Here is a 17,021-nt window from a genome sequence, read left to right as displayed (position 1 = left end):
TTTTGCATCGCAGCATGATGTCTAGCTTTTGAGGGGGGGAGCAATCACTTTTTCACACAGGGCCCTGTAGGTGTGGATTTCTTTTTCCCTTAATAATATAGACCTTAATTTAAAAACTGAATTTTGTGTTTACTTGTGCTATCTTTGTCAAATATTTAAATTTGTTTTGTGATCAGAAACATTTAAGTGTGACAAACATGCAAAATAATAAGAAATCAGGAAGGGGGAAAACTATTTTTCACAACACTGTATATATTTTTTGCCTAAAATACAAAGAAAATGTGTCATCTTTAACTTTAGGCCTTTTAGAGATCATTTAATCATCAACTTGCTTAACTGTTCACAATAACAGTAATTTTAATCTGGGGTGCCCCAACTATTACATGCCACATATATCCCTCAGATCCCATTTCAGGGCATTGTGCCCCAAAGGATTGGGGGAGGCGAATAATAATGGCTATTCCCTCATTCTTTGCTAGATCAAATAGACTGCATAATTGCCCTCCAAATTATGCAGACTACGCAGGTGGCTGATTCAATTGGCAATCAGCAGGCATTCCCCAAATTAGCATACCAAAAGGGGCACTGGACAGTCTCACATAAAATAATGGCTCATGTCCCTTGACTTACTGAACAAAGGAATAGTATGTCAGTCATAATTAAGAATAGTTCACCCCAGCACAGGGGGCCAGATATTCTTCATTGACCCTGAATCCTCACAGTACATTTCTATTTTCTTCAGCTATTGTAAATAGCTTCTACTGATATATCATGATGAAAAATCCTATACGCTTTAGAGGATAAGTTCAATAATTGGAGGAGATTTGAATATTACTAGCCAACATCTTATAAAGAACAGTTTATTTCAACTTGTAATAAGTTTTGGATTACAGATATGACTCATGTTTCCAATTTTTTGCCATCTTAACCAATGGTAGGATTTTTTTCTATCCAGTTTTTTACTAGAAATGTACCAGCAGTTCCAGGCCATGCGATTTTCCTTACAGGAGATCAATGATCGTTCAGATTTTCTTCCTAACATCACTTTGGATTTTGTTGCCTTTGACTCTTGTGCTGTTCTACGAAAAGAACTTGTGGGAACCTTATGGATGTTATCAGGTCAGATCCAGTCACTTCCAAACTTTTGCTGTCGTGAAAAACCACCACTGGCAGCAGTTCTTGGTCATGCCATGTCAACATCTTCTATTCTCATGGCGCACATATTGGGATTGTACAGATATCCACAGGTAGGGTGCTGTATTTGGGAATTACAGACAAGTCTATGGCAGATTCAATTTTCTGTGACATGTCAACAAATATAAATTAATGTCAAGTTAGGTACAAACATTTTGCAATATTGTTGTGCTTTTTTTCCAGATAAGTCATTTTTCTACTAGTTCTCTGCTGAGTGACCGGATGCAGTTTCCTTCTTTTTTTCGAACAGTTCCAAGTGATACATTTCAATCAAAGGGGTTGGCTCACTTGATATTGCACTTTGAATGGAAATGGGTTGGTGTTATTGCGTTGAGAAGTGATTATGGATATCAAGGAGCCAAACTATTTAAGGAGGAGATTGTCAAAGCTGGAGCTTGTGTGGCCTTTACTGAGTTTATTGATAGCAATATTGTGGATAGAAACATCCCTCATATGACAAGGGTCATTAAGGCGTCAACAGCAAAAGCTGTACTAGTTTTTGCCAATGACCTCTTTGTTGCCGAACTGATGGATGAGATGATCAAGCAGAGAGTTGCTGGGAAGACTTTTGTGGCCAGTGAGGCCTGGTCGACCACATCAATTTTAGAAGCAGAAAAATACTCCACGTTGCTCGTGGGATCTATTGGTTTTGCCTTCCACAGCTCGACCATTCCAGGATTTAAAGAATATTTGTACAAAATCCATCCTAATTTTTCAAAAAATTCTGAAAAAATTTGGAATAAAATATTTTGGGAAAAAACTTTTGCATGCAGATTCCTAAATGTGATAGAAGATTCTCAATCTTTGATTAATTCTACCAAGATCTGTACAGGATTTGAAGATCTTCGTAAAGTTGATAACGCTTACACTGATGTGTCCAGTTTAAGAGGCTCCTTAAGTATCTATACCTCTGTTCAGGTCATAGCAAAGTCTCTTCATAATATAATAACTTGTGTGGAAGGTAAAGGTCCTTTTCGCAATGGGAGCTGTGCAAACATATACCACATAAAACCTTGGCAGGTAAGAAAAAAAATATATTCATTCCACTAATATTCAAGATTTTATCCCTGCAAGCCAAAATGTATTACCTTGGATGGAACAATTTGCCACAAAGTCCATAATGACTTTCAACTTACTTTCAGACTTATAGTAGAAGCTACATTCTATTATAATACCAGTTACCCTGAATATGTGTCTATTAAGGAAGATATCCAATTTTTTCTTACATCTATTAAAACTTTCCGTTATTATGGCACAACTTGTTGGAGAAAGTTTCTTGAACCTTACAGCTCAGATTAAATTAATTTTGAAAATGTTTAATTCTGAAATGAAATTGCACTTTCCTCGAATACAAGCAGGGACTGGTGTTTTTTGTGAGGTCCACACACAAAAAACCCATAATATTTTCTCATCGCCGAGTATGATCATCATGGGCAGAAAGCCCTGCACTTCCAGCCTCGGCTGCTATCAGTGAGGCTATTAATGGTCATCTGATGAAGGTTCTGTCACTGAATGCACTTGGGCAAATCATCAACATCCACCTCTGGCAGCTCCTGTGTAATCACCGTGATGTGCTCAATGGGAGACAAGTACAGAGGCACTGCAGCCATGGGAGCAGGTTTAGGCCTCACAGGATGCTCACAATATCACAAATAACATTTGGTCTCGAGTTGTATTGAAAAATGGCTCCTGGGAAATATTGTAGAAATGCCAAACCACTGGTTCCCCGATCAAATCAGTGTAACACTGAGCTGTTATTGTATCTGGAATGATGACAGGAGGGGTCTGGCTACAATATATTATGCCCCACACCATAATCCGAGGAGAATGCAGCATTTGTACAACATTGGATTATGAGCCAGATGTCTACAAGTGTTAAATTGACCTCAAGCCATGAGTATCATAGTGCTGAGCAAAGCGGTAATGGAGGCTGGATTGGAGGTCTCTCCTCTTCATCTATGGGTCTCACAGTGTCTTAAATGCAAAGATTGGTCTGGAGACTATGAGGGCAAAACCATGAAGAGGCCTTCATGTGGGAACATCACGTTGATTTATGATGAGGAGTCGCATAATGTACAGTAGTCAGAGCCCTCTAGTGTAGGTGCACTAACTGGTCAGTGTTACATTGCTTTGGTTGTGGAACCAGCGATACGGAAATTTCTCCAAAGTGTCCCAGGAGTCAATTTCTATCATGACAATGCTATTCTGAAATTTGCTCCTGCTTCTATGAGTAGCTTGGGACATAATTGGTCGATGATTACACAGGAGCTGCCAGCAGTGGATCTTGATGATTTGCCCAAGTGCATTCAGCGGCAGAGCCATCCTCAGGCATCCATTAACATTCTCAATGATAGTTTCCATGCCATGTAAATTCATGTATTTCTTTTTGTGGCAATCAAAGTCAGTAAATCGAGATGTTCTGAAAATTTTGTTTCAATTTTGTCATCATTTACAGATCAGTAAGATGTCCATCCATTGATTTTGATCACTCCATGACTTTTTCCATCTTAGTGCTGCAATTTCAATGTTGAGGAGTGTATATTTTTCAATATATTGATAGCCTCTTTTTTTTTACTTTTGCTCTCTGAAATCTAAAAACGTATGCTCAAAATAGGATTGCATCTTCAGGATGTGGCCACACCAGTGTCTATAACCCCATAATAACCTAAGAAGTACATTTTCGTCACAGGTCACTGAAGGCAGTATGAGATATGTTACATAGCTGGTGTCAGCCTGTAATAGAAATGACTGGAGTTAGCTCTGATTGCTGCTGTTAACCATTTAGTTACTGCTGTCAATCACTGATAGTGGTAATTTAATTGCTTGCTTACAAACCAGTTACCCTGTGGCTGTTATCAGTCAGAGCTCAGAGTGAAGGAAGTACATAGTACAAGTAAACAATTTCTAACTGGTCTAAAAAAAATATTTATATAAAAATAAAAATATATATAAAAGTTTTATTCTCTCCCCTAATCCTTATTCCATATGAAGAAATTAAAAAATAAAACAAATAAGATCATTTGGGGTCTGTAAAAGTCCAATCTATTAAAATATAAAATATTTAAACAGTATGTTAAACTCTGAAAATAGAGAAAATCGAAATGCCAGAATTGCTGTTTTTAGGTCAACACAGTTTGCTAAAAAAAATTCGAATAAGAAGCTATGAAAGCATTGTATGGTGCCAATAAAATAAACAGCTCTGCAAGCAAAAAAAACAAGCAAGGAAACATCTCCATGGTTGGAAAAATAAAAAAGTTATGCATCTCAGAAAATGTTAACACAGACAACATTTTTTATACAATTCCTAAGTTTTTAACCACTAAAATATAAAAAAGTGTATACATTTGACATCACTGTATTCATATAGATCACTGTACTCTTATAGATCTGAGAAATCATATTGCCAGATGAAAATGTAAAAACAAATCCCCAAAAAACATTGATGGAATTGCATTTTCTTTCATCATCTTTCACCTCACTTGGAATTTTTTCCCCATCTTTCAGAACATTATATAGTAAAATAAATGATACAATTCAAAACTACAACTCGCAGAAAACAATCCCTCATATGGTGATGTCGACAGAAAAATTTAATCGACAGAAAAATTACTCTTCAAAGAAAGGGTGTAATTTTTTTTAAAACATTTCTGGGTCTTTAAATGGGTTAACAAGGACTTTTATTAGTGTTTAGCCCCATACATAAAAATAACAGGCAGATAGTTGCTAACTATCTGCCTGTCCTGCACTGTGGCAATCTCTGCCGATTTAGCTGGCAATTCCCATACTTCATTAAACCTCTCATCAGCAGAGCAGCACTTCCTCTTCTGGTCTTCCCTGTTGATGGGGCATCACTGCAGATAACGTGCTGATTAACAACTGGCTCCCCGCATGTAGGCAGCGGGGAGCTGGCTGTCAATCAGCATGACATAGGCAAAGATACCCTGTCAACAGAAGAGAGCAGAAGAGAAGACGCTGCTCTAGCAACATGAAGTTAGAGGAAGCTGCAGAATCACTGGCAGGAGGGGCCCGTGACTGCTCTGAGCTGACAGAGAACAGTGCCGGGCAGGAAGTTAGCAACTACCTGAATGTTAGTTCTTAGCCCCTTGCACAAAAATAAGACAAGCTCGGTATAATCATTTAACCCCTGCCTAATTTATAACATAATAATTAGTGATGAGCGAGCACTAAAATGCTCGGGTACTCGTTGCTCGGGTCGAGCGCATTGGAATACTCGGGTGATCGACCCAAGCAACGAGCCCAATGTAAGTCTATGGGAAACTCAAGCATTTTTCAGGCGGCTCCCCCGCGGCGCTCTGCAGAGGGCCTAAAAATTGCCTAAATCGATGGGAACAGTGCTCAAATGACATGGGAACAGCATGGGGAAGACCCCTGGAAGCATCTCTGACTCCCCGATCACTGCTGTCAACAACGTTGTCAGAGTATTACGCCATTTTTACGGACTCACAATAAAGCATACAAAAACAAAACCAAAATGGATTTTCCTGGGAAATATGTTAAGGAACATCCTTTCCAGGGTAATGACTTGTATATATGGCAAAATAAATAACCAAAACCAAAACTTCTCCTCCACACCTTGGGCTATGTTCACACGTAGCGCTTTTGATGCGTTTTTGCATTTTTGCATTGCTTTCAACCATGACAAATGCATTCACTGGGAAATGTCATTTTAACATTTTACAACCTTATCTCGCCATGTGGTGTGTGACACATCATCAGACACAAGAATATAGCGCTGAAAAGACATGGCAACAGCATGGGGAAGACCCCTTGAAGTATCTCTGACTCCCAGGTCACTGCTTAAAAGTCTGCCCATCATAAGTGATCCTTAGCGCATGCGAAGATGCCTCCCGCCATGCACCTGTCGTTGCAGACTTGCAACAATCACCGTCCACATCCTTGTCCCAGTGCATCGTTCAGTTGTCCCTACCCCATTCCTTAGAATGCAAGCGCAAGTATGCAGCCAGCCACCCATCCACCCACAGGCTGCAATACTATACTGCAAATTTTTGACAGCTGCTTGCACTTGAAATGTGGCCTTTTAGGCTCGTGGAGGTGGAAGCTGTCCACAATCTTATGGCGGCGGCGACCGGATGTCGATACTCGGTTCCCAGCTGCCACTATTTGTCCCGGTGTCATCTCCCCCTTCCACAAGCACGGGTCCCAGAGCCTAACCACAAACACATGGACAGGTGAATGTGGCCAGGGACGGTACGGAGCCAGTCCACAGCTTTTTTTGCTGAGTTGTATTTCACCACAGCTATATCTTTAGCTTGGTGAAAGGACTTGGGAAACCATATCAACCCAGCTATCATTTCTCCCAGGAAGTCCTCTAAAGCTGCTTTCACTTGAAATGTGGCCTTTTAGGCTCGTGGAGGTGGAAGCTTTTCATAACCTCATGCCGGCAGCGGCCGGGTGTCCATACTCGGTCCCCAGCTGCCACTATTTCTCCCGGTATCGTTTCCGCCTTCCACAAGCACGGGTCCCACAACATTACCCGTGTCCTCCCCAGTGCACTTACTGGGAAGGACCGCCTAACCACAAACACATGGACAGGTGAATGTTGCCAGGGATGGTATGAAGCCAGTCCACAGCTTTTTTTTGCTGAGAGTTGTATTTCACCACAGACATATTCTTTAGCTCCGTGAATGGACTGGCATAGAGGGAAACCATATCTACTCTGTGTGTCATTTCTCCCAGGAAGTACTCTAATGCAGCTTGTTGCACAAGCAGTGGCAGCCCGTCCAACATCAACTCGCACTTGTCGGTGGTGCTTTTACACATCGGTGGTGCTTTTACACACAAACATCTTTATTTGCGTATTTAGTTTCATGACTACAGAGTTGGGCAATGGCCTGATCTGCAATGCGGTTTGAGAAATAACATGCATAAGCATGTCCGATCCACATTAAAAAAGCAGCCATAGAGTGTCTGGGAACCTTCCCCCTCACTTTTCTTAGCCAGGGCTGCTTCTCGGCAGGGATGGACGGACCCAAATGGGAGAAAACCGGAGACTCCTCCTGTGGGCCCTGGCTTCTCTTTCCGGAGAGTTCATAGTGCCGAGGTGAGGCCATAATGATGATAGAGACCACCATCTGCTTAGTTTTCTGTTACTTGGAATGCAAGCGCAAGTAAGCAGCCAGCCACACAGGCCACAATACTAAAATGCCAGATTTCTGGGCATCTGCTTGCACTTGAAATGTGGCCTTTTAGGCTCATGGAGGCGGAAGCTTTTAACAACCTCATGCCTCATGCCTCGTGTCCATACTCGGTCCCCAGCTGTCACTATTTCTCCCGGTGTTGTCTCCGCCTTCTAAAAGCGCGGGTCCCTGAGCATTAGTTCTGTTACTTTTCTGTGGGAATTTGCTTGCCTCCTACCAGCCTGGAATATTTCCAGTAAACTATGGTACGACGCCATGGTATTAGCACTGCCCCCAGTACCAGTAGCAAAGCCATCCCCAATTTCCTTCTCAGGAATTTTATTTGGTAAACTGAGTGGCTTCCCAAATACATTAGTTTCTCACAAAGGAGCTGAAGATAGAGTGGCAGTAGGTGCAAGTTTCTCTGGCCTGTTAGATGTTAGAGGGTGAACGGCAGCACATTGGATCAGTGATTAGCACTGAAGCCTTGCAGCCCTGGGATCATGGGTTCAAATCCCAGCAAGGACAACATCTTCAAGGACTTTGTATGTTCTCCCCGTGTTTGCGTGGGTTTGGACCTCAGTCAAAAAGCAGTCACAGAGTGTCCGGGAACCTTCCCACACACTTTTCTTAGCCAGGACTGCTTCTTGGCAGGGTTGGGCTGTCCCACCAGAAAATCCTCTGGTGTGCCCTGGCTTCTACATCAGGAGAGTTCATGATAGCGCTAACTTTGCAGATGCTATGGGGCTCTTGAGCGGGGGAGAAAGGTGAGCCCTCAGAATCAAATCCTCTGGTGGGCCCAATCTTTTTCAATCTGAAACAGCTTCTCAGTGGGAGTTGTATTTCACCACAGCAATATTCTTTAGCTCGGTGAAAGGACTGGCATAGAGGGAAACTGTATCTACTCCGGCTGTCATTTCTCCGTTACCAGGTTCCACCCATTGTCATACACGACCATGCCTGGCTGTATGTTCAGCGGTGAGAGCCACAGATCATGCTGCTGTGTTACTGCTTTCAACAACTCTGCAGCGCTGGGTGGCTTGTCACCTAAGCATTAAGCATGTTATCTTCAGCACAGCCTGTTGCCGTTTGGCTAAGGCAGTGCTGCAGTGCTTTCAGCTTGTGAATGATGTGGTCATTTCGGAGATGGAGGCGGAGGTGCAGGAGCTGAACAATGTGATTACATTGAGGTTACATTGGCAACTCTGTTTTTTATACTAAAGAAAGATCCTACTGTTTTTTTTTTTACGTTACAAATGCATTCACCAGGAAATGTCATTTTAACATTTTACAACCTTATCTGGCAATGTTGTGTGTGGCACATCATCAGACACATCCTGTTTCATTTATGATGGAGGGATTCTGAAAGTCACAAAGCCTTTTTTTATAGGGCCATCAGGCAGCCCTTACTATTCTTAAAAGGCCAGCAGTCGGCCCTCGCTATTGTTAGAGAGCCATCAGCTGGCTATTAGAGATGAGCGTTGTTCTACTCGAACTGTTCGCCAATCTCAAATTCGAGCTGTTTTGGGCGGTGTTCGAGCCGTTCGGCGAACACGAACAATTTGAGAAAAATTCGGCTGTTCGAGGTTATGTTCGATAACTGTTCGTGCACCAAAATCATAACTGGATTTTTTCTCAGTAATGATGAAAATTAATGTTAAAACGCAGTTTGAGTGTACAGCGGGGTGGAGGGAGGGGCAGGGGATGGATCTCTGCAGGAACAATGAAGATCTCCATTTTTTTTTCTCTTTCCCGCATTTGCAGTGGGGAGGTGCAATCTGTCAACCTATCAGCAGCGCACACACGGAGCGAAGTGCTTTTTTTCACACAAGCAAGGGCATGTGTCATTGGCAGTGTATGTCACATGTCCTTGCCCTATAAGACCAAGCCATTTTCCCCGTCGCCACCATTTTCTCACTGCTGCAGCTGCGTGTTAGACGGCACCGCTGTTGCTGTGTGCGCTATACCTTGTTAATTTCAAGCCAATTTTCGCACAAATATACAGATAGCTTGGGAGTAGGGAATAGTTGTGATTGCAGTCCTTTTAAGGACTAGGTTACAGCATTTCCTACGACTTTTATCAGGGAGGTCTGTGCTCTTAAATAGATAGATTGTGGGAGTAAAGACTAATTGTAATTGGAGTCCTTTTCAGGACTAGGTTACATCAGTTCCTATCAGTTTTTGCCAGGCAGGTCTGTGCCAGTGCTGTGCAAGTTTTTTTCACAGCATTTGGCTGAATCTAGCAAAGCTAATCCTTTTTGGCCTATTGCAGAGTGTGTTAGTCAGTGGAGTAGCCTATCTGTGTTGCAAGATATACCACCTGTGTATAGAATACCAATTTTTTTACTGCACCTAGTGAAGTAAAATCTTTTGGGCATAGCATCATTCTATTAGTCCATCTATACTGACCTCCATCAGGTTGCAAACTGAATATAATTTTTTTCTGCATCTAGCTCTGAAAAAATATTTGGCCTTCTAGCAGTGTGTCGGACTTTCTCTATTAGTCCATCTATACTGACCTCCATCAGGTTGCAAATTAAAAATAATTTTTATCTGCATCTACAGTACCTCTGAAAAAATATTTGGCCTTCTAGCAGTGTGTGGGACTTGTTCTATTAATCCATCTATACAGACCTCCATCAGGTTGCAAACTGAATATATTTTTTTCTGCATCTACCTCTGAAAAAATATTGGGCTTCTAGCTGTGTGTGGGACTTGTTGTATTAGTCCATCTGTACTGACCTCCATCAGGTTGCAAACTGAATATATTTTTTTCTGCATCTACCTCTGAAAAAATATTTGGGCTTCTAGCTGTGTGTGGGACTTGTTGTATTAGTCCATCTATACTGACCTCCATCAGGTTGCAAACTGAATATATTTTTTTCTGCATCTACCTCTGAAAAAATATTGGGCTTCTAGCTGTGTGTGGGACTTGTTGTATTAGTCCATCTATACTGACCTCCATCAGGTTGCAAACTGAATATATTTTTTTCTGCATCTACCTCTGAAAAAATATTGGGCTTCTAGCTGTGTGTGGGTCTTGTTCTATTAATCCATCTATACTGACCTCCATCAGGTTGCAAACTGAATATAATTTTTTTCTGCATCTAGCTCTGAAAAAATATTTGGCCTTCTAGCAGTGTGTGGGACTTTCTCTGTTAGTCCATCTATACTGACCTCCATCAGGTTGCAAACTGAATATAATTTTTTTCTGCATCTAGCTCTGAAAAAATATTTGGCCTTCTAGCAGTGTGTCGGACTTTCTCTATTAGTCCATCTATACTGACCTCCATCAGGTTGCAAATTAAAAATAATTTTTATCTGCATCTACAGTACCTCTCAAAAAATATTTGGGCTTCTAGCTGTGTGTGGGACTTGTTGTATTAGTCCATCTATACTGACCTCCATCAGGTTGCAAACTGAATATATTTTTTTCTGCATCTACCTCTGAAAAAATATTGGGCTTCTAGCTGTGTGTGGGACTTGTTGTATTAGTCCATCTATACTGACCTCCATCAGGTTGCAAACTGAATATATTTTTTTCTGCATCTACCTCTGAAAAAATATTGGGCTTCTAGCTGTGTGTGGGTCTTGTTCTATTAATCCATCTATACAGACCTCCATCAGGTTGCAAACTGAATATAATTTTTTTCTGCATCAAGCTCTGAAAAAATATTTGGCCTTCTAGCAGTGTGTGGGACTTTCTCTGTTAGTCCATCTATACTGACCTCCATCAGGTTGCAAACTGAATATAATTTTTTTCTGCATCTAGCTCTGAAAAAATATTTGGCCTTCTAGAAGTGTGTCGGACTTTCTCTATTAGTCCATCTATACTGACCTCCATCAGGTTGCAAATTAAAAATAATTTTTATCTGCATCTACAGTACCTCTGAAAAAATATTTGGGCTTCTAGCTGTGTGTGGGACTTGTTGTATTAGTCCATCTATACTGACCTCCATCAGGTTGCAAACTGAATATATTTTTTTCTGCATCTACCTCTGAAAAAATATTGGGCTTCTAGCTGTGTGTGGGACTTGTTGTATTAGTCCATCTATACTGACCTCCATCAGGTTGCAAACTGAATATATTTTTTTCTGCATCTACCTCTGAAAAAATATTGGGCTTCTAGCTGTGTGTGGGACTTGTTGTATTAGTCCATCTATACTGACCTCCATCAGGTTGCAAACTGAATATATTTTTTTCTGCATCTACCTCTGAAAAAATATTGGGCTTCTAGCTGTGTGTGGGACTTGTTGTATTAGTCCATCTATACTGACCTCCATCAGGTTGCAAACTGAATATATTTTTTTCTGCATCTACCTCTGAAAAAATATTGGGCTTCTAGCTGTGTGTGGGACTTGTTGTATTAGTCCATCTATACTGACCTCCATCAGGTTGCAAATTGAAAATAATTTTTTTCTGCATCTAACCCAGCCAATAGTTTTGGCCTAATACCACAGTTTGGCCACTCAGCTCTGCTCGGTTACCATCCATTGTTTTATTGTGCAAACAACTGCAGAGTTGTGAATTAGTTAACCACCAAAATGAGTGGAAAAAGGCCTGCTGCTGGTGGAAAGGGGAATAGGCGTGTTGGGAAGGGGAAAAAAGGTTGTGTCCGTGGGGTAGGTGTTAAAGCAACAGTAACATCTGCATAAGAAAGACCATCTTCCAGCCAAACTAAAATGTCTACTTCTTTTAGCAGACAATGTGATAAGATCCCTTTCTTACGGCCACGCCAATCTCTGCAAATTCCAGATGAGGCACAAAAACAGCAGGTGCTTCAACGGATATCAAGTGCTCCTTTAAGTGGGCTCTCCTCCACATCAACTTCAACATCACAAATACTCCAGTCCTCAAAGGTGTCACCCCAATCGCACTTGCTTCCTCACAGCTCCCAAATCTCCAGCTGCCCGTCTGAGTATGAGGTAGAACAGATGGTTGAGTCTGCAGAGCTGTTTACTCATACTATAGCCTGGGAATCAGAGGTCGACTTCAGCGCTTCTGTGAATCCAGACGAGGAAATGATCTGCACTGATGCCCAGAATCTTTATGAGTCGGATCCAGGACCAGACGCAGAAGGTTCTGACCATAATGTAGACCCTCATTCCCAAACTGTAACTCCTGTTGGTGGAGACAATGAGGAAGACGATGATAAGACTCAAATACCTGATTGGAGCGACAACTTTAGTTTTTTGTCAGGGCAGGAACAGGTTGGCTCTGAGGACGACGGGTGTGATAACACACAGGGTGATGATGATGAGGTTGGAGATCCCACTTACTGTCAACCCACAGTCAGCCAAGAGATGAGGTCAGCAGAGGAGGTGGAGGAAGATGCTTGTGACGACGAGGTCAGGTTGCGCCTTCCTGGACAGAGACGTAGTACTGGAAGCACGTCAACAACTGCATCCTCAAACACAACTCTGCCTCTCACCACAAGTCGTGGTGGCTCTTCAGGTCGCATGGGTGCTAAGCCTTGCATAGCCTGGGCATTTTTTCAGATCGATAAAGATGACCCAACTCATGTTATCTGTAACATTTGTCAGCAAAAGCTAAGTAGAGGCCAAAAAATACATAGTTTGAGTACTTCATGCATGAACCGGCACATGGACATGAAGCATAAGTTGCAGTGGGAAGCTCAGTGTGCTACAATGCGGCCTAGCCGGCCGGGCCAACCACCGTCTGCCATATCTTGTGCATCCGCGGCCTCTTCATCCTCTGTGACTGGGGGGACAGCAGTCACACCTGTTTTGGGGCGCAGACCTGCCACCTCTTTACCCGCAACAGCCAGCGTGATTGGCAGGTCATCATTTTCTTTGGAGGTGGTAACACCAGCTGGTGTTGAGCGCTGTCCGACATCGATAGCACCACCTTTAGATCAAGGCAACCTAACATGTCCGCCTGCATCTTCCTCACAGACCGGCAGTTTGCCGGGGACACCCTTATCAACCCCGTCTAAGCACAATAGCCAGCCCTCGGTCCCTCAGATGTGGACAAGTAAAAGACCATTTCCTCCTAGCCATGAGAAAGCTAAGAGGTTGAATTTCACCATCTGCAAGCTCTTGGCTACAGAAATGCTGCCTTTCCGCCTGGTGGACACAGAGGATTTTCGAGACCTTTTGTCCATTGCAGTGCCCCAGTAACAGATGCCCAGTCGGCACTACTTCTCAAAGAAAGGTGTGCCTGCGCTCCACCAGCATGTCGCACACAACATCACCGCTTCTTTGAGAAACTCTGTGTGTGACAGGGTGCATTTCACCACAGACACTTGGACGAGTAGGCATGGACAGGGGCGTTACATGTCGCTGACTGGGCACTGGGTAACTATTGTGACAGCAGGACAAGGGGCTGCTGTCCAAGTCTTGCCGTCCCCACGAGTTGTGCGTCAATCCTCTTTATGTCAAAGTTCCTCCACTGCTTCTGCCTCCTCAACCTCCTCTCGGTCTTCCACCTGCACCCAAAGCCTGTCTGGTCATGCCACAAGCTTTCTAACTGCGCAGAAGAGATCCTGCACACCTCCTTACTATGCTGGCAGTAGGGCTCAATGTCATCAGGCGGTTTTTACATTGAAATGTCTGGGAAATGTGAGTCACACAGCTGAGGAGTTGTGGTCAGCTCTGGAGAGCCAATTTCATGAATGGTTGTCTCCACTGGACCTGAAACCAGGGAAGGCCGTGTGCGACAATGCTGCAAACCTGGGTGCGGCCCTTCGCCGGGGCAATGTCACACACGTGCCTTGTATGGCTCACGTGTTGAACCTGGTTGTCCAGCAATTTTTAGCCCACTATCCCAGACTAGATGGCCTTCTGCAGAGGGCACGGTCGCTGTGTGCTCACTTCCGCCGTTCGCATCCCGCAGCTCAGCGACTTACATCTCTACAGAAGTCGTTGGGCCTGCCACTTCACCGGCTAAAATGCGATGTGCCTACCCGGTGGAATTCAACTCTGCACATGTTGCAGCGACTGTGGCAGCACCGACAAGCCCTGGTGCAATACGTTCTGACGTATAGCCTGGGTCAACGAGATTCAGAGGTGGGGCAAATCACGCTGGAGGAGTGGTCTCAGATCAGGGACCTATGCACCCTTCTGCACAGTTTTGAAATGGCGACGAAGATGTTTAGTGCTGACGATGCCATTATCAGCATGACTATTCCGGTGATTTACATGCTGGAGCACATGTTAAACAGAATTCGGAGTCAGGTGGTGGCACAAGAGGAGGTGGAGGAAGTAGAGGAGGAGGAGTTGTATGCGGAAGGGCTAACATCTGCAAGGTCCAGACGGTCGGCAGCACCAAGGCGGCAGGCATGTGAGGGTGGGGGAGATGGTTTTACCAGGGCGCATGGTAGCAGCCAAACTAGTGAGGAAGGTGCAGGAGCCCAGGAAGAAGTGGAGGACGAACTGATGGAAGACTCATCAGATGAGGGAGACCTTGATCACATTTCTGTTGTGCGAGGTTGGGGGGAGAGGACAGAGGAAGGAAGCATGATTGTTACCTCGCCACCAACACAACAGGGACTTGGTGCTCCTGGATGCGCAACACACATGAGTGCCTTCTTGCTGCACTACCTGCAACATGACCCTCGAATTGTGAGAATTAGAAATAATCCTGACTACTGGGTTGCCACACTGTTAGATCCCCGGTACAAAAGTAAATTTGCAGAAATTATTCCTGCCATAGAAAGGGATGCACGCATGCAGTATCAGCAGAGACTGTTGCAGAATCTTACATGTGCTTTTCCACAAAATACCAGTGGTGCACGTAGTGAATCTCACAGTTCCAACTTGCCAACCGTGGGACCGTCAAGTGTTCAGCACTCAATCTGTAACAGAACCACAGTATCTGCTGGTAACATCAATTTTGCGGAATCATTTCACCACTTTTTTAGCCCATCCTTTGCAAGGCCACAGGAGACAAGAAGTCTGACACATAGTCAACGCCTAGAGACGATGGTACAGGAGTATCTCCAAGTAAACATTGAAGCCACGACTGTGTCACTGGACCCTTGCTCTTTTTGGGCTTCCAATCTGGATAAATGGCCGGAGCTAGCCACTTACGCCTTGGAGATCTTGTCATGCCCCGCAGCCAGCGTTCTGTCTGAACGTGTGTTCAGCGCTGCTGGTGGTGTGCTGACAGATAAGCGCACGCGGCTCTCCACTGATAATGTAGACAGACTTACGTTCATAAAGATGAACAAATCATGGATCCGAAATGACTTTTCTACCCCTGTGTCATCCTGGGGAGAGTAAAAGCTTGATGATTGGTTAAAATCACCCTACCAACCGTTTTAAGCTTTCAAATTACTAATCATGTTTATCTGTATCTTGACTGGAAAATAATTTGGGCTTTGTAGCAGTGTGCAGCACTGATCCTATTAGGCCATCTATACTAAAGCTTCACCAGATTTAAAATTAAAAATAATTTTTAGCTGCATCTAGCCCGGAAAATAATTTTGGGGCTCCGAGATGCGCAAGACACATAAGTGCCTTCTTGCTGCACTACCTGCAGCATGACCCTCATATTGTCAGAATTCGAAGTAATCATGACTACTGGGTTGCCACACTCTTAGATCCCCCAAACTTTTCGATCAACCTTTTCATTTTAATAAAGACCAAAAAAATGGTCATTTTTGAAATTATAAGCATTAGCAGGTTGTTAGAAACTGAAATCAAACAGTTTTCAACTCAAAACTTTATTCTAGGTGATGTTACATTTTCACATAGGACCCCTTGTTCGAAAGGAGCTTCTGAACTCTCTCGTCCATTGAATTTGTCAGGTTTTGGATGGTTTCTGCTTCAATTGTTTTGCATGAGGACAGAATACCCTCCCAGAGCTGTTGCTTAGATGTGAACTGCCTCCCGCCATCATAGACACTCCTTTTAGACACTCCTTTTAATGATGCTCCAAAGGTTCTGAATGGGGTAGAGGTCAGGGGAGCATGGGGGTCACACCATAAGTTTGTCCCCTTTTATGCCCATATCAGCCAGAGATGCAGATGTTTTATGTGCAGCATGAGATGGTGCATTATCATGCAGAAAAATGATCTTGCTGTGAAATACACGGTTCTTCTTCTTGAACCATGGCAGGAAGTGCTGTTTGAGAAAATCCACATACATTATGGAGTTCATCTTTAGCGCCTTCAGGGATCCTAAAGGGGCCGACAATCTCTCTCCCCATGATTCCAGCCCAAAACATTACTCCACCTCCTCCTTGTTGGCGCTGTAGCCGTGTTTGCGTGGGGTGTCCATCAACCAGCCATCCTCCACTCCATCCATCTGGACCATCGAGCGCTGCACGGCACTCATCCGTGAACAAAACTGTTTTGAAATCAGTCTTCATGTAATGTTTGGCCCACTGGAGCCGTTTCTGCTTGTGTGAAGTGGATAGAGGAGGTCGACAGGATGGCGTATGCACAGCTGCAAACCTCTGAAGGACCCTGCATCTTGTTGTTCGGGGGACGTTGGAGGCACAAGCAGCTTCAAAAACTTGTCTGCTGCTATGACAAGGCTTTTTTGCCGCTGCTCTTTCAACCTGACGTAATTGCCTGTAGGAAAGAGTCCTCAATTTGCCCTTATCAGCACGCACACGTGTGTACTGTGAATCAGCTACATACTTCTTGATTGCCAAGACACTTCATCCTGATCATCGCACAATGTTGATTGTAGTCATGCCTTG

General features: G+C 43.5%; 1 protein-coding gene across 1 annotated transcript in view; it reads left to right on the top strand.

The window, feature by feature from the left end:
- Nucleotides 1-968: 968 nt before the first annotated feature.
- Nucleotides 969-17,021, top strand: part of LOC141167420 (extracellular calcium-sensing receptor-like) — a 29,565-nt gene continuing 13,512 nt past the window's right edge. Inside the window, exons 1-2 of the mRNA XM_073654825.1 lie at nt 969-1,247; nt 1,378-2,214. Of these exons, the coding sequence (XP_073510926.1) occupies nt 969-1,247; nt 1,378-2,214 (1,116 nt within the window). The remainder of the gene's footprint in view (nt 1,248-1,377; nt 2,215-17,021) is intronic.

This window comes from Phyllobates terribilis, unplaced genomic scaffold (assembly GCF_046119375.1).
Source record: "Phyllobates terribilis strain yellow unplaced genomic scaffold, ASM4611937v1 Scaffold_11__3_contigs__length_659146591, whole genome shotgun sequence".
Lineage (NCBI taxonomy): Eukaryota > Metazoa > Chordata > Amphibia > Anura > Dendrobatidae > Phyllobates > Phyllobates terribilis.
The sequence above is the reverse complement of the archived record's forward strand: the minus strand, read 5'-3'. Positions and strand labels throughout refer to the sequence as shown.